At 45.0% G+C, this 24363-nt stretch overlaps 2 protein-coding genes across 4 annotated transcripts; both read right to left on the bottom strand.

Annotated features, from left to right (window-relative positions):
• Positions 1-577: 577 nt before the first annotated feature.
• On the bottom strand, positions 578-6707 carry lrrc23 (leucine rich repeat containing 23). The gene is made up of 8 exons (XM_035388379.1): positions 6607-6707; positions 5936-6109; positions 5182-5291; positions 4805-5067; positions 4210-4340; positions 2590-2726; positions 1772-1976; positions 578-1396 (listed from the first exon to the last, which is right to left on the bottom strand). Exons 2-8 carry the CDS (start codon positions 6080-6082, stop codon positions 1358-1360), a joined length of 1032 nt encoding a protein of 343 aa, XP_035244270.1. The 5' UTR covers positions 6083-6109; positions 6607-6707; the 3' UTR covers positions 578-1357.
• A 294-nt stretch (positions 6708-7001) lies between these two features.
• On the bottom strand, positions 7002-23445 carry rbm10 (RNA binding motif protein 10). Of its 3 annotated transcripts, none has more exons than XM_035387789.1 (23): positions 23289-23445; positions 22272-22337; positions 21195-21786; positions 20571-20792; positions 19890-19983; positions 18417-18490; positions 16736-16822; positions 16575-16635; positions 15813-15977; positions 15509-15669; positions 14515-14612; positions 14173-14263; positions 13749-13953; positions 13020-13135; positions 12672-12789; positions 12367-12458; positions 11943-12125; positions 11432-11623; positions 10971-11033; positions 10615-10812; positions 9901-9957; positions 9699-9787; positions 7002-9208 (listed from the first exon to the last, which is right to left on the bottom strand). In XM_035387789.1, exons 2-23 carry the CDS (start codon positions 22286-22288, stop codon positions 9118-9120), a joined length of 3066 nt encoding a protein of 1021 aa, XP_035243680.1. In that variant the 5' UTR covers positions 22289-22337; positions 23289-23445; the 3' UTR covers positions 7002-9117. The 3 variants fall into 3 exon arrangements, with proteins under 3 accessions (XP_035243680.1, XP_035243681.1, XP_035243682.1); XM_035387790.1 differs by having other exon boundaries at positions 19890-19959; XM_035387791.1 differs by having other exon boundaries at positions 20571-20765.
• Positions 23446-24363: the final 918 nt, after the last annotated feature.

The following is a 24363-nucleotide window of genomic DNA, read 5'->3' as shown; positions in this document are numbered from 1 at the left end:
CAATGCTGTCTGTTTCTGTCATGGGATGTGGTGTGATCAGACATTTGGCAGTAACGAAATTTAAATTGCAGAGTCATGGTAACGTAAGACCGGGGCTGTCGCAAGTATTACAGTTTTAGTGCCAGTTTTATTTGGCTTCCCTAGTATATTAAACCACCAGTACAGATATTAAGAGCAGATTGGTCTTGATTGAGTTTGGAATAAACTAGGCGCTGAAAACCCAAATGCTTGCCTTTCGAATGTCACAATTTCCTGAAGACAAATCAGGAACAAAAAACGTATTTCCTAATACCTGAACTCCAACACACCTAGTTCCTCAAGCATTTCTCATGTATTATGTTGTTTGCAACAGTTCCTCCTATGGTTACCAAAAGGAAGTGCCGGCAGTTTTGCTTTCTCACTGTTACTTGGTGAAAAATGAGAGAAGTCACCGATATCGTTTTCTTTTACGACTTCCCCAGTCCCTTCATTATTGATACACTGCTGTGTTTCAAGGTTGTAACTATTATTCTAAAAAAATATATGCATTTCCAAAAAATGTACATTTGATACGAATGAAAAAATGTTTGCTAGCACATTCATCTGGAAAACTGGATCAGCGTTTTATTTTTCCACAAGTGACCTAGACGATTCTTCACAGCCTTATAAAATCTAATAGTTTTTATATAACTGATCAGTATCTTACCATCAAATATATTTAACTGTGAGACGAAACAGTACAACATCCTGTATTTTCCAAAATCTTAGCTATATTCTATATTACGTGCATAATTTCACATTATTTGATGACACAAGGAATGTGAAACAGAATGTGAACTTCAGTTCATGGCTAGCACAATATCCACAGACTAATGCAAAGTGGAAACTGCAGATCATTTAATGGAAAAACCCTCGTTTTGCCTGAACATTTTAGATGGTTTGAAAGTGTGAAACCCTTCAAGACAGATGAGTGCCAAGACTTGTAAATGTCTTTATAGGGAAGGTTTGTATTTAACAGCTATTTTAACTGAAAAAAGCATGATTTTAGCACTTCATACTCTCAATACATAATCAAACAGGACAGCATGGGGCACCCCAATAAAACCAAGGATTGTTTTGAATAGAAGGCACAGAGCACTTGTAGCATTAATATGTTCTAAAGAAGTGTACTTAACAATTATGACCATCTGTGCAATGACCTTCTCCAGGTGTTTACTCCAGGTAGTTGGTAAGTTTGAACCAATAATCAACACAAATCCCATGCTGCTCACTCTGAGTTCCCTGTTCATTTTTAGACATATAAGCCACGGTGGGTGACGGGCCCTGTGGAATCAGAGCTGTAGACACAGGGTGTATCAGGCACCCAGTATCACCGGGGTTACACCTCATCGTGTTCTAGATCTTCATTTTCAAATTCCTGGGGAAAAAAAGGACGAATATTGTGATTAAATGCAGTTTCTGCTGCATAAATGACTTCATCCAACTCTTCACAGACCAGAACCTAATCACAGTTTCTTTCACCAAGTTTTTTTTGTTTGTTTGCCCGCATTCAGTTGTTTTCCACCATATCTATCCTGAAGTATATCCTTCTGTTATACAGACATGAAACACAGTCAGTGACATACAGAAAGAAGACTACACCCGCACTCACATGCTTTCTAGTGCACTTTGCAATGTGAATCGTCCATAAATAACAAGGACGCAACTTTTCCGCACTTCAAAACTCACATACAGACTCACATCCAGAAGAATGAGTCCATCCCTCCACCCCCCCCCCCCCCTTCCCACTGACCCCGTGTCTCTCCCTGGCCTCTTCTCTCTCTTCAGCAGAGACCTGCTCCTTGTCCAGTCTCTCCAGCGTGGGCAAGCGGGACAGCACAAACAGGCGGTAGTCCTCGATCTCCGCTAGCGGGTTTTCCGCCAGCACCAGCGTCTTCAGGGTGTTCGCCACCTCATCCAGGCTGGCCAGGGCTCGTGGAGAAGACACCCGGTTACCCCTTTAAAAGGGTAAGAGAGGTGTCAGAAGACATAACGCTCTGATCAAACGCTAGCAATGATTCTAGTAGCAACAATGTACGTATAATTTTTGCTCCTCTGAAGTTTGCATTTGAGGAGGAAATATAAATATATCATTCATGACCACATATCCACAATTTTAACATTTTCTTCCAAGCACTGGCATAGTATGTATCTGATTCCAGACTGAGGTGCATTCATACACTGAAATCCATGACTTTGGTAGGATGAGCCACCAGCCCCTGAGGAAATACTCTGAGACATATTCCTTTCAAACTTTTTATCTTTTGCTATCATTTGTTAGCAATATCAGGAGCATTAAAGGACTATTCATTTGTAATATCAGCACTTACACTGAAATATGTTGGGTAAGAATCAAGGAATTGATTTTTAATTACATTTCTTTTGGCTTTTGAAGTGGGACTACTTTCCACTGATTTTCTGTGATTTCCCAGAACGGAAATATTTTAAGGATATTTCAGAATTGAATAAAAACTGCAGGAATGTGTAGCCAAGAGCTACGATAAAGAGCAAAGAGCACACTGTTGTGTGGCAGTGCAATATTAATAGAGACTGATGCTACATTACACTTACCTCATGTTTAGGTACTGCAAGGCCTTCATACTGGAACTAATGCCATCCAGTGTCTCCAGCTGGTTGTCCCTTAAGTGAAGGGTAGTGAGGTGCTCCAATCTATCCAGACCTTCCAGACGCTTGATTCCATTCTGGGCCTGGGCAGATCATGCAAAAAAAAAACAGATAAATACGTATTCTGTTACTGCCGCTAGTTTTATCAGTCCGGACTTATCACAACTAGGAAATGAATAGCAATAACAATGCTGAAGGCTGTATTAGTGATCCCTGTTAATGGGTAGTATAAACATGGCACTAATGCATCACTCAAGAAAGGTGAAAGTGTGGAGAGAGAGAGAGGGACTGTTCTGGACCCTCAGCATGTGACTTCATCTGTCAAGCGTCATGGAGGCAGTGGGATGGCTTAGCCCTGTATGGCTGCATCTGGAACTGGTCCAATGGTCTTTAATTGATGATGTATCCAGTGATGGCAGAAACAGAATGACAGCTGCAGTGTAAGGAAACTTATTCTCCAGCAGACATTCAGAGAAATGCAGCCAAACTAATTGGACAGAAGTTTATCTATCATGCAGCAAGACAACGACCGAAAACATATAGCAAACTTAACCAAGGAGCTTATCTAAATAAAAGGTGGAAGCTTTTGATGTGGCCCAGTCGGTGGTCACCAGATCTAAACCCCAGTGCATGTGATTTTTCAATTGCTTGCTCAAAAGGAAACTGAAGTCTGAATTCCCAGCAAACACACAGCTGGAAACAGAAAATGGCAGCGGTAAAAAGCTTGGCAGAGCATCTCAAAGGATTGCATCATGAGTCACAGACACAATGCGGTCATCAAATGTAAGGCGTGCAACAAAATATTGACCTTGCAAGCCATTAAATTTGTCAAAACGTATTTTGTCCTAATGCTTTCTGACTTGAAATAGGGGGACATGACCCATTGAATGGCATTGTTGTAATATAGTTCAATACATGTTACACAAGTCATAAAATACATGTAGACATTCAGAATTTTGCCTCATAGTCATTGTTTGAATGGAAATATAAATATCATTACTACAGAGTAAAAACAACCAATCTGCCACGACTGTGCCAATACTTTTGCATTTAACTGCAAGCACACAGAGACACGCAGGCATTAATTATGTGTATATTTAATTTAAACGTGTGACATGGGAGGTCTTGCGAGGTCACAATGCACTTCCTCAATATTTAGAATAATGTAAAAATGAGCATGTTGATGCAGATTGATTTTTGTTGGACTTAAACAATTATAATTATATTGTTTGATGAGCAATCGCATTAGTATAAATTAATATAATTTTCCCATTTTCTGAACATACAAATAATCTACATGTTCAAATAGCTCATTACCTTCAATATTTACTTTATACAGCCTGCTTTACACATCTTAATCAAGAGTGTGAATAGGTACTGTGTGTGTGTGTGTAGGAGATTTAAGAAGTGTACTGCACAATGTTATTACATCACATACATAACATTTTTGGCATGGCTATTTGGCAGTAAAAATGGCACTTGATATACTAATCAATTCAAGGAAGGATAAAATATAAGCCATGTAGTTCTAAAAATGATTGCCATGATATACGTATTGTACCGCACCAGGTAAAGTTTGCGTAGGTTGGGTAGATAGATGCCATCTGTACTCTCCAATTGATTTCCTCTCAACTCCAGAGTGACCAGATTAGTGAGCCGGCCGTACTCCAGCCCTGTCACACGCTGGATGCCATTACCTGAGGAGAAGAGGAGAGGTTCACCAACAACCTGGTTCTTGTGTCTGTGAATTATGCTGCACATGCATGGAGATCTTTCTGGTGTCCAAATCATAACTATAAATGATTTTCTTTAAAGTAAATTCTTCATTAAATTAATCAAAACCATCATGATGTAAAAACTGTCTCACCCATTGTGTGATGGAAAGCTACTGCCTCTTCAGTAAAATATCTATATAAAATATATCATATAGACAGCCACTTCTAAATACTCCTACACCACAATAAAATTTAGAGCTTTGATAATTTTATTTTGCTACTTCTAATGGCCACGAAACCAACAAAATACTATGAGAAGAAAATTATTTAGGAATGCATCTGCTTTTCAAAACATGTGAAAAACTGTTCTCTGCAAGTACTGAAAAATGCAAATCAACAGTGAGATTGAATGCTAGCCTAAATAGCTTGAAATAGTTTACACTGACCAATGAGGTTTATGCTCTCCAGAGAAGGACCTCCCAGACCATCCAGGTCACAGATGTGATTGAGGGCGAGGCTGAGCCACTGCAGGTAGGCCAGCTGGCCCAGGGGCTGACCTGCAAGGCTCCGGATCAGATTCCCATCGCCCTTCAGCCACAGAAGCTGAGTGAGGGCAGTGAGAGGGGACAGGTCTGACACGTGGTTGGATGAAATGTCCAGAAATCTCAGGTGGACAAAGGAACTGAGCAGAGTGAGGTCTGTCAGACGTCTGATCAAGGGGAACAGGGAGGTTAAGGTCAGAGGTGTATGCGTTGGCCTGCATTTCACATTTACACCCCGGATGTCTTTACTGATTACATTTTTGTTCCTTTGAGTTATTCACCTGTCCTTAAGATCCAGCTTTACAAAGGCGTGAGACAGACCATTTCCTGTGCGACAGAGCAAAGACAGACCCTGCTCCATCATTTCCTGGGTCAGTGAGCAGGTCTCTACCTGAGTACAGAGAAAAGACAGACGAGCTGTATTAAAACTTGTACCCTCACAATCACTAATTCTTCCAGGCTTATACTAGTGTATAATCCAGTTAAGAGTTAAACCACACAATGAATGTACTTAATTAGCTGTTTTTTATTTATTCACTCCTAATTTAAATCCTAATTCTTGCTGTAGTAGAATCAGAGGAGAGGGTGATGATATGGCCACTTAAAGCCCTGTGGGGATGCTGGCCACAGTCAACAATGGCACAATTAGTATTCAACATTAGCCAATAGAGTGCATCACTGCACTGAGCAACACTGCTTTATGCATCACATGATATCCACATGTATTAGATTTATCATATACCTTGTTGAAACACTGATGTGTTTTACCTTAGTTACAGATTAACCTTTTGCATCTGCTTTATGGCATTAAAAATGTTTTATGACATGTTTTTCTCTTGCACTGAAAAACAAACATCAGACTTCACAGGCCAAAGAATACTTTTATTTCCTCTGGTTTGTTTTAATAAAACGCGTATCTCTAGAGGCTTTGGGCTCAGCATACAATAGTCGTTGGCTACAGTACACACAAAACAAGTTTAAAAAATGGATGTATTTTCAAACCGATTTGATTTAATTTTTTTGACAAAACTGCACCTGTTCTTCATTTTCAGCCATGGCCTCTTCCTCCTTCTCCTTCTCCTCCTCCTCATCCTCCTCCTCCTCCTGCCCCTCTTCATCTTTTACAATCTCCTCTTCTTCAGATTCACCATGCAAAAACTCATCCTCTTCCACATCGGACATGACTGCATAAGTGTAACTTGACAAGATCTAGAAGAAAGGAAAATAAACAACTACGGTCAATATTTTCCTATACAGAACGAAAAAAAATCCCCCAAATTGCTTTTGTACACCCTCGTTTTTGACTGGATTTGACAATGATTTTACCAATAAACGGTAACCATATACTCCCATTACGTTAAAGTCATGTAAATGCCCGAAACGTTATTCAACGTCATGTTGTGATCTAAATAAAATATAGTCATTTAGTTACGATAGCACACACCGAGCTTGCAAGATAAAACCACATAACTGTAACTACCCATTGGACTAGGTCACCGTAGTTACGCTAGGCTTGTGCTTTTTCTTTACTTCGCCATCTCGCGGGCTAACGAATTATATTTTGCTTTTCTTGTTCGCGTCAGCAACAAATCCTATAGTTTATAGCAAGATATCTACATAAACATTGCATATTCAACATTTCATTCACAAAACAAACATTATGCATTATGGAATGTTGCATAGATACATTGAAAATGTTTCCTTACCCCGCCGCAGGATTCTTTTTCCTCCAACAAGTTTACCTGTGTAACTATGGAAACGATGTGGAGCTAGCTGACGCAGGGAAGAGCCAATCATAACAAAAGACTCGTGAGCGCTACGCGTATTTGGGTTCGCTGGTCATTAGGGTCAATTTCTACGCCTTGAAATTTCACTATGCAAAATAGCATCAACAGGCTACTCTAGATAATCAAAATATCTACCCGGGGATATACTTGGCCCGAACTTTGAGTGGCATTGTTAAATATTAGTCTGAACCGTTCTTGAGAGATAATGAAATTACAGGAGGGTGAGAACGAAAATCTTCTAAGAACTGCACCAACACACCAGCTGCCTTATCAAATGAACAACTCCCAACAGTTTAACAAACAGCACGCTTGGGGAACTTTTGGGAAGCTTTAATTTCACCTTTCATAGGTATGAAACTTTAAACACTTTAAATCACATATTTTACAATGGAGTTATAAATGTAATCACATGAAAATGCTTGCCATTTTGAAGACACACTAAAAAAATAAGTCACTTAAAGCAGGGCTTTAAATTCCAAGGTACAGACTGAGTGCCATTTCATAATTTTACATGAAATCAGGCCTTCCCCTCTCCCCTGGAGTCAGGCAAGGGGAGATACATTTACTCCAGGCAACAAAGAAATGATAAAAGTTACCAGTTCTGGTACTCAAAGCAACACCTATATGACTGAAATATCCGTTACAATGACAACAGTTTATACATACAAATGAAACAGTACTGTACATAGATTATTTTTCTTTGACCGCAAGACATGTTGTGCAAAGTCACATTTGAAAATGCTAATGAACAAAACTTGTTTGTTAGAAAATACAAAAAATACAGCATAAAATAAATTTACTGTTGATTGAGTCAGCACGTCCCACTGCATACAGAGCTAGTGTAAAACATAAGATATAAAATGGCTACTCTACACATTCGGGGGGAAAGAACTACCATTAGTTGCTAAATGCATAGTTCAAATCTTCTGAGTGAAGCACTTCCTATACTCTGTACAAGGTGTCCTAAAAAGCTATGAGACAGACAGCTTGTTGCATCTTTTTTCCTATAGTTTGTTCGTGGACTATGTTCCAGCCTAGTGTACCTCAAAATGAAAACGTCAGAAATACTCGGGTGAGTTGGTAGCCATTATGATTACACTGAGTATCATTGTAGAAACTTGGGTGTCCCATACTAAACGTGTAACTTGTACTCCCTGTAACCATGGTGGGAGCTCTAGATTATAACTAATTCTTGAGGCTGGCACTGCAATTTCTATACAAAAAGAACATTTTATTTTCCATTCTGGCTGAAATTAATTTTAAAATGGCCTTGTATGCACCATTGTAATATTTCCAGTAACCCGGAAAATAACAGACGGCTAAAGTGTTCTCACTTTGATAATGTAATTAAGTACGAGAGCTTAGCCAGAAGAATAGGCTGTAGAGAAGCACCAGGCCACAGTACCAAATAATTACACAAGGAAAACCCAAAACACCACACAGCACCATCTTGGGTACGCGGGATATGAGATGTGTAGTGGCAGTGAATTTCCAAGCGTGATTACATTTTGTGATCACTTGAGAAATTTAAGCAGGTACGGGTCCATGGGCCAAGACTGATGACACTAACGCAGGATTTCACCCAATGCATTTTGCCTGCAGCTAGGCAGCACAGCTATGATCACCACAAGCACAGTCCTGGAGACTGTATCGGTAGTTAGTGTTAACTTCTATTAAATTTTCTTTTTGTTGATTAGGTCGTTTTATTTTTCAAAAAGAAAAATTGTCCCTCTTGAAGGTAACCAGCTGTCCTGCTTAGAAAACAGGTCCCAAACCCTGACTGCCATTCCAGTCCGTTCTTCAGAACTTTCTCTCGATTTTTCTTTTTAGCAATGCTTTTTGCTACCAATGTTTCTCAGTCAGTCACAAACTTTGTATTCTACAATTTCATAGCCGTGAACCATTACAAGTTCACGGAGGTTTACCTTTTACAGTATGCGTTCACAAAAAAACCTAGAGCCAAATCTAGGGTCATATCAGTCCTCCACTCTGAAAGCCAGTTTGTATACTTCTGTAGATCCCTTTCAGTGCCAAAGGGGCATAGCCAGATAACTAGTTAAGAGTCTCCAATGTGATCGATTCCTTATCTGCACGTACTGTAGTGCCAACCTGTGCCATCGCCAATTGCCCATCCATCAAGGTCATTTTGATACAGACAAGACTTGCTTTTGCACGCGTGACATTGCAAGGCCATGTCAACACCAGCCACCACTTCAGTGGAAAAGTCTGCTAGAACATAAATGCATCAAGGTCACTGGAGCTGGACCTGAGAGGAACAAGTTCAAATCCTAGCAAATTTCCTCATTAAATGCACAGGTTTTGACTCTCACTCATGGTGTGTTGATTCTGTGCAATGTGGGATTTCGTAAAAATCGAAAAAAAAGTTTTGGTGCTTGACTTGAAAGCAATGCTATGGGTGCTGAACTTTCTTCACTCGACTGGGATATTCCGAACAAGAAGACCCCTCTTCACTCCTCCCTGTAGCATCCGAGCACCAAGGCTGTTTCCAGACACCCCATCGCTGAGAGAGAGAGAGAAAAAGAGAGAGAGAGAGAAAAGAGATGAGAGGTATCACTTTGCAGCCTAAAACGCACTCTGTCCCATTCTGTGCTTCCACTATAGTGTTGCATGCTGTGTTATGGTGTATGGTAGCTTTTTTACAATCTTTCTTCTTCAATGACACACTTCACATATGTACACAATCTCATGGCACACCACTCACAAAAGACAGCGACGTACTGACGTTTATTCTGACGTGTCAATAGGAGGCCTAAATGTTCTTTCAAGGCTTTTGATTAAGTGATATGAATTTTAATGACATTCATTTTGGCTTCTGTGAATGGGATTTGTTCATTGTACTTACATAGTACTTACATAGTGCAGTTTAACATGCTAAAGCAAATGGCAGCATTATCTGATAGCAACAAGTCCTACACTCAAATAACGCGCTGCAGTGTAACATGTAATGATATGCCATAATGCAACAGGGCTGTGCAGCGTTCTGCTCTTACATTGCACTGTACTTCCTCTTTTTGCCATCCGGCTCCCCTGGGACACCGACTTTCTCCCTCCTCTCTGCTGCCCGGTCTCTGTACCTCAGCTGAGAAAACAACTCATTATTCACTCAAGACTAGAGCCACACATTTCCACAATGTTTTATTGGGAGGATTACTGCATGAAAAATCCAGCACTGTTCTGAAGCCGAATGCTCACCTCTCCCTCCCCTCCTTCCTGCTCCGGCTGCCGGGACTTCCTCTGCTCCAGGTTTTGCTGTTATGGAAAATAAAGAGTTTAGGACAAAGCAGGCTGGACTCCTCTTAGACCTGATGTGCTGCATATTTTATCCCTGATCACAATTTGCTCCTATTCTGGAATATCAATGACCATGTTTTGAGTCTCAGTTAAATCAGGTCAAACAGTGGTTCCAAACCATGTTCCTGGAGATCTACAGTCCTGTGGGTTTTCACTTCAACCCTATTTTGGCACACCTGATTCTATTAGTTACCAGCTCAGTGAGCTCTGTAGCTGTTGAATGAGGTGTGCTTTGTTAGGTTTGGAGTGAAAACCTACAGGATAGCAGATCTCCAGGAACAGGGTTGGGAACCAATGAGGTAGAGTGTAGGCGTGTCCTCCACAGTGTGCTGCCAGCACCCACATCTGCCCTCTGCAGGCAGCCAACAGATGTATTTACACAACACAAGGGAAGGACTGCTGACAGAAACTCGCCCTTCCCCGAGTGATGCCACAGGCAACTGTGCATCACCCTCTCAAACTCCGGCCCATAGGCTGCACAGGCACAGCCAGGTTTGAGTCTGGACTGTGGGCTGGTGGTGGAGCTGTACTGTGGGCCGGTGGTGGAGCTGTACTGTGGCCCAGTGGTGGAGCTGTAGTGCCACCCAGCAGGCCCCTTATCGGCCCCACACCCACCTTGTGCAGCTCGGACAGCTGCTGGTGCCGCAGCAGGGCCTCCTTGCTGGGGAACTGCCTCCTGCACAGCAGGCAGGCCAGCTTGGACCAGTCCGTGAGCTTCTCCTCCTTATCGCTCCCCTTCTCCGCGCCGCCCTCCTCCTCGCTGTCGCTTTCTCCGCTGTACGCCGCTACCAGGCCCTGAGGTGGGCTGCTCCTCTGCAAGGAGCGGGAAAAAAAAGAACTCCCTGAAAGCATGACCCATTTTACACAGGACAGCACGGTCATTACTGCTCTGTCCTTTGATTCAGTTTGAAATGCAGTTTCGGCAAAGGCGCACATATGCGCACACACACACACACACACACACTACTCACCCCTCTCTCATCAACACGTTTCAGCTGGTCCATCAGAGTCTGTGGCCGCTCTGACAATGCACCCTGCAGCAGGGGAAAATAATATTATTGTGTGTTTTTTACATTATTTCCCTAATCCTATTTTATGACCAATATTTAACTTTTTAAAAACTTATATGTATCCATGTCTATACCTTTGTCTCATATTCATCTTTTGATCTCAAATCCAAATGCCTTATGTATATAGCGAAAAATAACAACTCTCTCTACCATTCTTTAGGAGGGCACTATGTATATATGCATTTATGTGTATATGTACGTATTGCTCTTTTTGTGAAAGTTGCTAAATAAATGAAGTCATTATAAAAAAAAATAACAGTGATAATTATATTTAAATGTATATTCAAACACTGGCACAAATGGCCTTCTTCAGTCTTAGCGGTTCTAATGGTACATCAGTACAAAGAGTGCCACAAAGTGACCTTCTTCTCCAGGATGGCGTAGCCAGCATCGGCGCTGGCCGACTCCCTCCGGTCATCGAGCCGGCCGTGGCCAGCGGGACGGGCGTGGCCTGGCGGCGACGCCGCGGAGGAAGAGAGCGCGGTGGAGAGCGAGCGCACGTTCTCCTTCTGTCTGTTCAGGCTCTTCGCCCACCTCTCCATGTCCTTCGCTATCTGCAACACCGCATCAAACGGGAGTTCAACCGTCAGAAAAGCGGGATGCAATTAAGTCTGTTCTGTGGCACACCGTACAGTACAGTTATGTTAAGTGTGAATACTGCATTTATTGCAATCTCTCGCTCACTCAAAGGAATCGGCACCAGTTTTACGGGGGTCACCGCTGAATTCACTTCAAAGATTTAGTCAGCTGTCGATTTGAAAAAATTCTCTGGCCGAGTGTTGACATCCCAATTTTTTTGGCATTAAACGGTTCATGAAGAGCTCAATTCTGAAGTGTGGTGCAGTATGCACAGGCCACTGTGCACTGGTGTACCTGCTGAGCGGTTTTGGTTTTGGGCTTGTCCTTTTTGTCCTTAGCGGAGGCGGAAGGGTTGGAGGGCGGGGCGTTCGCAGAGCCACCGGAAGACTCGCCAGAGGTTTGGGGGGGTGCTGGGACATAGGTGTGCTTCTCACCATCCCAGTACATGTACTGCTGAGTGTGGGAGTTAAAGTAGTACTGCAGACACAGAGAGAGAGCAATGAAAATGACATACAGGCATGCTAATGCACAACGCACCATGAAAATGCTGCAGTAAAACATTAGGACCACTTTAACAGTTGGAGAATGTTTTCTCCAATGACCACAGTGACGTAGGCACTTTCATGCCGTATTTTAACTACCAATTACATCCGAGGTGCGTACCCTGTGAATGGGCCACCTACAGCAACAGCTCCACACAGACGGGCATGCACTGTACCTGGGAGTTGGCGTCATAGTAGAGGCCTGTGAGCGGGTCGTAATAATACCCAGAACTCTCATCGTACTGGTACGTGGACACATCCGGTACAGCTGCAGGGAGACGGACATGGAGATGTAACTGAGCAGAACACACCTCTAATGATAGTAGTTTTCCTACAGACACGCATGAGCGTGCACACAAAGCGTGCATACATGCACACACACGCACACACACATGCATGCACGCATGGATGCACACACACATGCACATGCACACACGCACACGCACGCACACACGCACACACACAGCGGGCTTGAACTCACGGTACTGCTGGTATTCCAGGGCTGTGCCGGGCGTGGCCGGCTGGCTGGGGGTAGCAGGCTGGGGTTTGCCAATGATCTCAGTCTTCTGGGCTGCAGGAGCCTGTGCGTATACAACCGCCTGAGAGAGGGAGGGATTACGCTGAGAAAAATGGCCAGATCTTAAAGGGGAACACACACACTACGAGCTTCCACAGCCCTGAGTCAGAGCCATGCACTCTCAAGGTTTTTTGAGGACGCGTGGGAACCTTGGGCCTAAGGCTCGGGAGGGCGTCATGGAAACCGGGCCTATTCTTGCTCCGGACGACGTTTGGGGAAAAAAAAAAGAGAAGGGCAGCACGGAGAACTCACCTGTGCAGGCTGTGTGGAGGTTACCGTGGTGACCATCTGGGCTGGCGCCTGCGTCTGCGTGAGCTGCGCAGCATCCACTCCGGGAACCTCGGGCTCCGCAGACACCGCAGCTGCAGCTGCGACACACATTTATAAAGCACGTCTCAAACAGGCAGGCAGCGCACTCTCCAGATAACAAACATAACAAGTGACAACCAGGACCGCTACATCCACCCTCATCTCAGATAAAAAGCTACAGGCACTGGAAATATCACAAGGAGACAAGGACAAAGTACAATGAACTCATTGCCAGAGGTGGCTGAGTCCTGGACGAGTAAATTTCTGTCTACATATTCAGATTGTTCAGAGGTACTAGGGAGTACAGCCAAGCAGCATAGTTTCATTCTGTGAACATTACAGATATGATTTAACCCTTCTGCAGACAGAGCGTACACGGAGGCCATCACTGGCAATGTTTGGAGTGCAGCCAGTCTGCCAGTTACAGATACAGTCAAAAGCAGGCAGCCTTACATAATTTATGGCTGGCTGATGTCATTTGATGCTTTGAGTGCTTTCAGGGCCATCTTTAATAAAAAATTTAATGAACATTAAAAAGTTCCCAACTGTTCCCATCGCGCATTTCCTGTTACTGGCTACCATATTTCCCATATGGCTAACTAAAAAAAAAGCATATGACGACTAGCAGACTCCGGCATCTGCAGAAAAGGCATTAATCCTTCATGTTCTCACCGGCAGCTGGACCTCCGTAGGCCCCCATCAGTCCAGCCCCATGGGCTGCTGGGACAGCCCCTGCTGCCGCCCCCTGGCCTTCGTAGCCCTGTCCCTCTGCCCCCAGGTACTCCTGCCCGTCCTGGCCGTACAGGGCAGCTGGCGCCCCCTGCTGGTACAGTCCGTACTCGCCTGCCTGGGACCCAGCAGCTGCGCTCTGTGCTGTCTGAAGGACAGCAGTAAAAAAGAGGGGTGAGGCAGGAGCATCACAGTGCATTAGTAAAGGAATTTTATCAATATGAGAGCTCTAACAAGTAATCAATCACTCGTATACAGGACTGATTTCTGCACGCACACACGCACGCAAACACGCACACACACACACACAAGCGCACACGCAGAGCTCTCTGCAGTGAAAGCGTACGCGGTACAGGCGAGCGCTCACCTGAGTGACGGCCCACTGCGCAGCGGCGATGGCGGTGCTGGCCACGGTGGCGGCACTCACCCGGCTACCGTCCGTCGCTGAAAACACGTCACTGACAGAGAGGAGCGCGTTACAAAGGCATTTTCAATTCAAAAATACTTAGACATAATTATGGAGGTACAGAGAAGACACCTTAAAATTTGTCTAAGGACAACCTGTCTCTTTAATAGGTGGCCATTTATGTCTAAACCTCACACCCGTGCGCATCAAAATGAAAATAGGGGGGTGCTGGAAGCAGACATGTGGTGGTGGGGGGGGGGGGGGGGTAACTCATCACAGAGGTGTGCAGAGAGTGTGCCCTACCGTTTGGAGCCCTTGGCGAACTCCACCACGATGATCTTCCCATCGATGGTGAGAGGGGGCTGCAGGGCCTGGAGAATCTGCAGCAGCTGAGAGGCTTCCTGGAGAGAGGAGAGGAGAAATCTGAAGCTCCCAACCACACCTCACTGCTGATGCATTTACACGAGTGACTATACATACAACATCGACCAAAGAGTTTACAGACAATAAAACATTCATAGCAGTAACCTTACACGATACACATCAACCGACGAATCTACACACAATAAAACATTCATAGCAGTAACTTTACATGATACACATCAACCGACGAATCTACACACAATAAAACATTCATAGCAGTAACTTTACACGATACACATCAACCAACGAATCTACACAAAATAAAACATTTATGTGAGTATCTTTACATAATACACCTCAACCTAAGAAACACAATAAAACATTCACAGGAGTAACTTTACATAATACAGATAAACCAAAGAATCTAGACACAATAAAACATTTACAGGATCTCTAGTTTCTTAACCGCTCCTCACGGGTAGAAAGCAGAGACATGTTCTGCAGAGAAAACACACTGACGCTACAGAGGCTGCCTTCATACAGGCTTCTCCACGAAGCCACAGGAAAGTACTTCTGTAACCAGGTTCGCTGAAGGCAGTGAACATCTGTGTTTGCTTGAGATCAGGGCCACAAGGTCCTGAAGACCTCCCCGCAGGCCTGGGAAATACACAGCTGGCAGCTTTGACACGGGCCAAAGACCAGGCACTGCCATTCTGCCCTCCTGGAGTCACTGCAGCTAATATTCAGATGTGCATACTCTGCAGTTTGAGTTTGACAGTGGAAGTGAGAGAGCAACCGAGAGAGGGAGTGAGAGAGACAGAGGGAGGGAGAGAGAGAGACAGAGGGAGAGACAGAGAGAAAAAGGGAGGAGAGAGAGAGAGAGAGCCCACAGGGGGTAGAGCCCAGCGTGAAGCAGTGCTCTGCAGTTTCTCACCACGATGGTGCTGAGCTGCAGGAAGGCGAAGCCTCTGTTGAGCTGTGTCTGCTTGTCCTTGATGAGGCGCACGTTGGAGGGGGAGAGCGTGGCGAAGGGGGCGAGGGCGGCCAGGATGGACTCCAGAGCCGTGTGAGGGCCCAGGTTTCTCAGGATCAGAGCTGGGGGAGGCAGGGTGAGGACAGCGTCAGTCAGGGTCACACCTAGGCTGCAGTCTACATCAGTACACCAGCAGAGTTAAGAGAAAGGATGGAGGTGACCCCGCAGAGAGAGGAGGAGACAGAGCAGGTCCTGTGGTACTCACTGTCATTGGCCACTTCCCCAGTCTGTGCTGGCACTATGGGCAGGACAGGGGCAGTGGGGGCATGGATGGTGGGCAGTGGCAGTAAACCCTGGACCGACTCCTTCAGATGGCCCAGGTGGGGCATGGGAACCTCTTTATGGACCAGCGGCAACTTCAGCTCAGCCTCTGCAGAGAAAATGTATAGGAAAATCAGTACCGAACTCTATAAGAAGTCATTGCCAAAAATGATTTATCCTCAAACAGCCTCAAAGCTCTAACAAAGGTTCCAGTCAAAATTATGCAATGTAATCACAGATGCTTGCCCTCACACCTGTAATCACATTTAAGGTGACTGGTGTGCTGGCGTCTTGCCAATATTACACTTTTCTTTCTGAAGACAGCCTTCTTCAAATCAGCCTTTTTATAGTCCAAAACTAATTTTTCTAAATGCTGAAAAGGCTGCCAGGACAGTTATGATTTAAATATTTTCTATTAGTGCAGGCTTCTGTCTTTCTGCCAGTCAGAATGAACAAACTTTGTTGGGCAGAGCATTATTTCACAATGATCAAGAAGCTACAATTAGAAAAGATTTTAAAAATTGGTGAAAATGAATTAATTGAAAAAGAGTTCTGAATTCTTCAAAGGTAATTACAGATCACAGCAGTCAAGCCCGAGAGAACTGAATTGAACCAGGTGCAGTGAGTTTTGTATTACAGCTCTGGCAAATACACCAAGCCACGTCCGTTAGAAAGACACATATCAGAGGAAAGGGAGGAGTCTGACCTGATTTTGGGACTCCGCATTTGAAGCATTTCTCTCTCCTTTTGAAGTTCTGCACGCCACACTGCCGAGACATTGTGGGAGTTAAACAAAAGGACCACAATACGACACCCTGTGACCAGGGCAGATTAGCATCAGCGGCATGCACAGAGTGCCATCCGCACCTTGTTGCACAGCCAGTCCTCGTTCGCGCGGGGCTTGGGGTCGCTGTAGTGCATGGACACCCTCTGCCCCAGGACGGTCAGCACCCTCTGAATCAGCAAAAAAGAGAACGAGAGAGAGAGAGAGAGGAAAAGGGGGAGGAGAGAAGGACAGAAAAGAGAGTGAGAACCACACAAAGCGCAGGCGCCTCAAGAGACACCTCAACTCATGAGAGAAAGGCAGAAAAAACAGATCGAGAACAGAGAGGAGTTGAAAAATCAAGAGGGGGGAAAAAAGACAAGAGGAAGAGGAGTGTACCCTTTGGCTTTGAGGGTTGGGACGGAAACCGACACTGGCCTGTGTGCCACAGAAAGACGTGTGAGAGAGCGCACTGGGGACCACGCTCTACAGCCCACGACCTCACCCCCCCCTTCTAGGGGAAACCTGGAGGTGACTAGCCATCTACCCCCACCACCCCGCCCCAAACCCCGTCCCACCGCACAAAAACCGCATTTCCCAGCAGCCCCTCTGCTCCCCTTCCTTCCACAAAGCATACGGTGCCAGGACCAAAACGTGTGACGACGCTGCTGTCCACCTGGGAAAAGCCCCCCCAGGCCATAGTAACAATCCACTTTAAACCAAATTATCACTGGGAGCTACCTTTGTAAAACAGGAAGTGGAATACCTGCACAGTCACCCTCATCCACTTATATTTCACATCTAATGATGCGCACATGGACTGCTGAGAGAATGAGACCGGGTGCTGCGCTGCCCAAGCCTCTCATCTTCGGACCACAGCACTTCAGGCCAAACGCCCTGTACTTTGCTGCACCTACGGCACACCTAAAGCAGCCAATCAGACTTTTATCACATTAACTTTACTGCTCTCGCCTCAAGTGAATAACGGAGCATGCACCACAAAGCAGACACAAAATATAAGCTCCAACCATAATGGAATAGACAGAGTCCATTAGATCCTAGTGAAACAGCTGACGGAGTCTGCACAAACTGAGCTTCTCTGCATATCATAAAACTACCCTTATTCCCAACGTGGAGAATGTTTCACTCATGCGACAGAGACTAGAGGGGATGTGGGGGGCATATACCTAATGCATCTCTGAAATATAAGCTTAGAAGGTGGCGTACTGAGAGAAATAGGCGAGGCTGGAAGGGTGTCTGTAAATATGCATCCACTAGTCCAGTGCCTTCGGGTGCGCTTAGCTCATGCCAACAAAACTAATAAAATCACAGAGGCAGTATGGGAAATGTTCAGAGGCCATGGGATGTTAGCGTTCATTCCAGAGAAACACTACACATCCCAGTAACATACGAAACTCAAGCATTAACCTTCCGCCAAAAACATCCCCAAAAGGGATTTAAACTGGGGAACCAACTCAGATTATCTCCTGGCAACACCATTCACTGACAGACCTGAGCTAAAGGGGTGGTCAGTCAGACGGTCAGGTCAGACAGAAGCTGTGCAGTGTGAGGTCTGTATGGTTGCGTCTGACACGTTTGGCTTTTTGTGTCAACGGTTCCAGTGTGTAGTAGGCCTATGTACTTGGAGTGGGCAACTGTTGGGCAAACGTGTGTGTGTGTGTGTACAGTGCGCCTCTGTACGTGCGAGCGTGGTTGCGGTACCGCGCGCGTGCGTGTGTGTGTGTGTGTGTAATATGTGCATGTGTATGTGCAGTGTGAAGTGACCTGGTTGGTCTCCATCCAGCGGGTGGCCTCCTGCAAGTGACTAAACTCGACGAAGGCGAATCCTCGGCTCTGACCTGGAGACACAGCCGCCGGCCCACAACGACAGAACAACAACAACGCAGTGAGGGGTTAGTGCTTTCAAATCAGAGAGAGAGAGAGAGAGAGAGAGAGAGAGAGAGAGAGAGAGAGAGGGAGAGAGACAGAGATGGAGAGAGAAGGCGAGAGTGAGAGAGATGGAGAGAGAGAGCGAGAGAGACAGAGAGAGAGAGAGAGAGAGAGCGAGGGCGAGAGAAAGAGAGATAGATGGAGATAGATGGAGACAGATAGAAAATGAGGGGAGAGAGGAAGAAAGACAGAATTCAAGTGAGAAAGCAAGAGAGCTCACAAGAGATGGAGGAAGTGAGAAATGCAGAAAGACTGAGAGAGCAAGAAAAGTGAGAGCGGAAGAAAGAGGGAGAGAGAGAGAGAGAGAGAGAGAGGGAGAGAGAGAGAGCGGTAGAGAAAGAGAGAGACTGCCCTAACCACCCATCCAAAGACTGAGCATTTCCTTCCAGTCTTATCATGGACACAGTTCACCTCAAATTTAGACTCACACAGTGACACCCTCATACTACTCTCTCCTCAGTGCAGGTGGACACGTCTGTCACTCAAATTCTCACAGACACCAGCATGCACAGTGGAGCACGCAGACAGACAGACAGCCACGCGAGTCAGGCACAGACGCATCCAGAGCATCTTACAGACATTCAGTCCGGGTCACACAACGACAGACACAAACAAGCACACAATTACTACGACCTCATACCCCGCAATCATCATTCATATTGGGCAAGAGGGAGCTCTAGATCAAGAGGAATTTACAGTTGTTGAAATGTGCAACAAAAAAAAACAAAAACAAAACCTTCCAAATCTGTCAGAAAGACATATAAGAAGAGAGCAGCTGAGGAGGGGTTTATCATGAAATACTTACACTGGTTCTGTCAGTGTGACAGTCTGTGAAGAGATTCTCCGAGAGTGTGAACAGACAGAGCGAGTGAGATGTGCGTGCCATTCACGCGCGAAGGAGTCGCAGGAGAGGGAAAAGAAAATGGAGGCTGGGGTGGGATTAGTGGAGCAGCTGTTTAACAAAAAAGGGGGAGGCGGGGTTTTCTGGGCCAGCTCTGCAGGTAAGATGTTGAGGAATGACGAGCAAAAAAAAAAAGGAAAAAAAAGAGGAGTGGAAGCAGATGGGTGGAGTGAGGAAGACGGGAAAGGAGGAGGGTGAAACGTAAAGAGTGTTATTTTACGTACGTGTTTTTGGGGAAAGCGCGGGGAAGAGGGGGGGGGGGGGGGGGGGGGGTTGTACAGCTTCTCGAGAAGGAGAGATATGAGCTCGCAGCCAGCTCAGTAGAGAGTGAAGAGGGAAGACTTTCTGTGGTGTATGGGAAGACGGGTTACGGTGGGACAGGAGTCTCCCTGGGACTGTGAGCTCACCTGAAGACTTGTTCCTCATCAGCCGTACCTCTCTGGGCTGGATCCCCTGCTCCTGCAGCTGGGAGCGAATCTGAAGAGACACCACAGACGGGTGCTGAGGAGCGTAATGGCAGAGTTAAACTCCGGAGCCACACCTACAGCACACACTGCTCACAGCGCCATCTCATGGCCTGTAGGGGGATGGCAGTGCTAATGTCTTGGTGTACTACATTCCATAAATGGCTCAAGACTGGTCCATGCAGGAAACGCCAGTCTCCTAGGGAAAAGTGATATGAAGTTCTGTTCTTAGCGTGTATACAGCCTTAACTTGAAATTATGTGCCCTAGTGCTTCCTGAAGAAATCCATTAATATTATTCAAGCTCTTGATTCAAGACTTCTCAATATATTCAGAAAAACTGAACAGCTTGCACAATATGTCTGACGTTATTGTGATTACAATATATCTGTATCATTTAGACACCTTGAAAATAATAATACTTCTGGACCACATCACCACCCCCCCCCAAGCACCTGTAAAAAAAACATTTTTTTATGGTAGCATTTTTAATGAAAAAAACATGGAGCCTAGCATTTGCACACAGTTGCAACATCTGTAGAGGATTTCACCACGTTCACTGAGGCTCACAGTGCTAGCAGGCGATTGGTGCAGCAGTAAAGGCTACCGCGGAAACGGTGCTGACCTCATTGACGGTTGCGTTGGGCGGCAGCATGCGGAGCATGATGATGTTGCTGGGCCTCTGGCTCTGGTCCATGTCGGCCCGGTAGTCCTGGTCCCGGATCTCCGGGTCGATGGGGAACCCTGGCGAGGGATCCTCCATGGGGGGCTCCTGGCCACTGCCGTGCACCCGGTCTCCCCTCTCTGAGCCCCCGTGCGTCTGTGGGAGGTTGGAGAAATCCTGTGGCTGTTGAGCAAGGTCACGCAATTTGTGAAAAACTACCATGGCCATAAGATAACCTGGCATCACTTTCTGCAGGACAGGAGTCACTTGCTAGAAAATTTTAAATGTCTTTACATAATGAAAATTATACTGGCCCTTTGTACTGTACTCCATCATTACAGTTTTCCATCCACAAGAGGAGAGCATTGCAGTGGCGCTAGTGCGCATCCTCTCATACACTCACTTCTGAGGCAGTGTACATTTTCTACGCACTGTACTACAGGAGGGCTAGTGCCTGTTAGGCTAAAACTGACAGGGTATAGACTACAGGGCTCAGGCTCTGCTTGGAACAAGTGCCTTTGCATATACACAAGAGCCTACAGCAAATGCAAATCAAAAGACACACACACACACACAAACACACACCTGTCTCTTGTCTGGCCCCCTTGAGTACTTTCCTTCTTCTCCTCTCCGTCCACCAGTGAAGTCATCTTGACCAGAGTGGGCACCACCCTCCATCCTGTGCCAGCCACCTTCCTCCTCCATCTCCCCAGGGTTATCCTCTTCAGAATCGGGGTAGGCCCCACCCACGCTGCCCTCCTGCATGCCTCTGAAAGGCCGGAAGTCTCTCCTGCGGCCTTCGGGTTCCCTGTCGAAGTATTCCCTGTCAAACTCGTAGTCCCGCTCCTGCGGTCTGAACCTGGAGTGCGGGGGCTGGGGGTGCGGGTGGGAATGGGGGCCACGGGAAAAGTCCTTTCCAGGCCTGCCGTCTTCGCCTCGCACCCCTCTCTGCCTGAACCCCATGCGACCGTCAGGGAAGGGGCCGGAGTTGTAGTCCCTCACTCCCCCTCCCCCCATTCTGTCGTCCCGTCGGTACGGTCTCTCGTCCACTCCCCTGTCCTCATAACCGCCTCCCGGCTCTCCCTCTTCGTGCCCGTATCCTCGGTAGTCCATGTCTCTGTAATCGTGTTCGTCGAGATCGTTGCCGTAGCGACCCATGCGATCACCCCGCCCACCTCTTGAGTTAGAGAACATCAGTGAAAGAAAGGTTAGCTATTTATTCTTAAACTACATAGCTCTACTGAACTGTGAAGCATCACCACAATACATTCTCTTTCAGTGAATATTTTGCACAGGAAAGGTTACCTAACACCCAGAATAATCAGATTATCTTTTGCATATCAACGTATTGACAAGCCTGGACTGTATTATATACCATTTCTGTATCAAAGCTCAACTGCTGTTCATATACTCACTGATTGGTACACAATTCTAGATAAGGCCAAATAGAAGGTCTATTCCTCATCTCAACAAGAAGCCCCAGGTTCTTGATTTGTGTACAAGCATTAAGCAAGTAATTAATAGTGCTTTGGTAGGCATTGCAATCATGAAAAGAAGAAGCTCTCTGAGACAAAAAGGGTGAAACAGCACATGTAGCCACCGTGTAACCATTACAAGATGCTGGACTCGGAGCTGACCCATGTTTAAGATGAATTCACTCACCGCCTCTCATATTCCATGCTCTCCCCCTTGGCTGCACACCAACCTCTACTCAAGCATTTGCAGATCCTAAAAAGGGAATGTGGTGCATGAATAAAATTATTTCAGGTCAGTACACCAATAACTGTGGATGGCTGAATAAATGCAATACTAAACCTCGCCAATTTAATTTCAGTGACACCGAAAGGAAAACATGATTCGTTTTGAAAGCTACAGCAGACTGCAACCCAAATTATGGTATACATTATTAATGGTTACCGCTACAACTATTTACTACTAGTCTACATAAGTATCGCCAAGTTAAAGAAATATAGATTACGTTAGACTGCAAATATTTGTTGGCTGTGCGTAGGCTAGCTCACTCTCGCCAATTACCCCGGAAGTAAATACACTGCGTTAATAGAGCCAACGTTTGCTAAACGCAAGCAGCAAACAAAACTATCTATCTAGATAACGCCGGCTTGCAAGGTAGATACCCACATATGAATGTCAGAGCTGTCTTAGCCAGCGTGCTAATAAATGTAAACGGGTAGCAAAGGAAAGGTTCAGGTCTTAACTAGCGACAGAAAATAACACATGTCTAGACAAATAAATCGGAATTGGCAGTGCATCACATTTGTTATCGCCAAATACTGGTAATGAGCTAGAGGCATTAGCCATCACAAAAATGCATCTAGTCTACACTAGCTAGGTAATGACACCCCTTCATAGCAAGCTAATCTAACGCTAGCTAGATAACTAGTTGCTGCCTTGTTAACGGCAGAAATAACGTTAGTCTTCAATCAACCCACGTTTCTCACAGTCGATTGCCGTTGTGAGCAGGTGCTGTACGAAAACGTTGTTTGACATATCAATGGGGAGAGCAGTAGCTAACGCTAATCAAATCTAGCAAACGTAGCTAGCCAGCGCTATATCTTGCATTGCAAGCCTGCCAGCTTGGCGTCGCTAGATAGCTAACATAAACTCTAGCAAGTAGGTAACGCCAGAAACCACTTAAAATGCATTGCGTGCAAAACTTACCTTTGCAGACTGGTTGTGAGGAAAAACTATAACATAAACATGAAACTCCTTTTACTTTGAAGCCTCTACAACTATTGTAGAGTATACCGTTTGTCTTGGGTAGCTAGCGTTTGCTAGCGCTGGATAAAATGGCTACTGGAATTGACAAGGGAGTGTACGAGTTTGACTTCACATGTGATTGGTGTAAAAAGTCAGACTTACATTTGCAGCGGATTGTAATTGGACAGACACTCTGAGCAAACGCATCCTTTTTTTCCACCGTAACTTCATTATGCCCCCCTTCCATCGCGGATTTTGAACGGGGAAAATAAACAACGCGGAGTTTCCAGCTGGCATATTGAAAATCTCAGTAACTACTCACCCAACTTTTCCGTATATGCCCAGTGTATTATTTTTGGCAACTATGGAAAACTAAACCCGACATAATTCAATAAAAGGTAAACAAACAAATGGGCGATTCAATGTCGGAAATTAAATGAGGGCTAATGAAATTAGGCCATATGCCTATAATAAAAATAACTGTAAAAATGCAACTAAGAGTAAATATTAAGACCCTTGCACGTGAGGGTGGTGTTATTTTCAACACTACATCAGGACAGTATTTTTTAATGGTCATTTTTTAATTGATTCGGCCACTGCAAACCTAGATGCTTTGGATAGGCTGCTTTATTCCTATTGTTCCGTGTTTGAGTAATACACTGCAGTTAATTAATACGTTTTCTTGTTCTGTTGACTATTATTCTGCGGAAACATTGTGGCATAAATAATTATTTTCTACATAGCCTAATGTATACGTTGCTTGTAGGAACTAACGACAAGATTATCAGGGCCAGTTTAATGTCATTTAAGGTGACACTGGCTGTAACATCTTACGTAAGATTAAAATAAGTTTTTAAGAAGGAAGACATTTTATTTCAACTTCTTTTAATTAAAAAAAATTAATTATTGCTTCATTTCATTTTTGAGGATTAAGAAAATAAACATTTGCAGTAAATAGTCTTGGACAGTAGCCCAGGGTGCCCGATTGTATCGTACTGTAGCTCGCTAGCAAAGTACATAGCATGTAGTCCCTCTA

This window comes from Anguilla anguilla, chromosome 13 (assembly GCF_013347855.1).
Source record: "Anguilla anguilla isolate fAngAng1 chromosome 13, fAngAng1.pri, whole genome shotgun sequence".
Taxonomy (NCBI): Eukaryota; Metazoa; Chordata; class Actinopteri; order Anguilliformes; family Anguillidae; genus Anguilla; species Anguilla anguilla.
The sequence above is the reverse complement of the archived record's forward strand: the minus strand, read 5'-3'. Positions and strand labels throughout refer to the sequence as shown.

Excerpts from the sequence above, each read along its gene's own strand:
- lrrc23 (XM_035388379.1), bottom strand. The coding sequence starts at position 6,082 with ATGTCCGATGTGGAAGAGGATGAGTTTTTGCATGGTGAATCTGAAGAA. Across the intron at positions 5,292-5,935 it reads TGGCTGAAAATGAAGAACAG|GTAGAGACCTGCTCACTGAC; the intron begins GTGCAGTTTTGT and ends CTCTGTACTCAG. Across the intron at positions 1,977-2,589 it reads TTGCAGTACCTAAACATGAG|GGGTAACCGGGTGTCTTCTC; the intron begins GTAAGTGTAATG and ends ACCCTTTTAAAG.
- rbm10 (XM_035387789.1), bottom strand. Across the intron at positions 20,793-21,194 it reads GGGGGCCAGACAAGAGACAG|CCACAGGATTTCTCCAACCT; the intron begins GTGTGTGTTTGT and ends CTTGCTCAACAG. Across the intron at positions 18,491-19,889 it reads GATGAGGAACAAGTCTTCAG|GTCAGAGCCGAGGATTCGCC; the intron begins GTGAGCTCACAG and ends CTGTGTCTCCAG.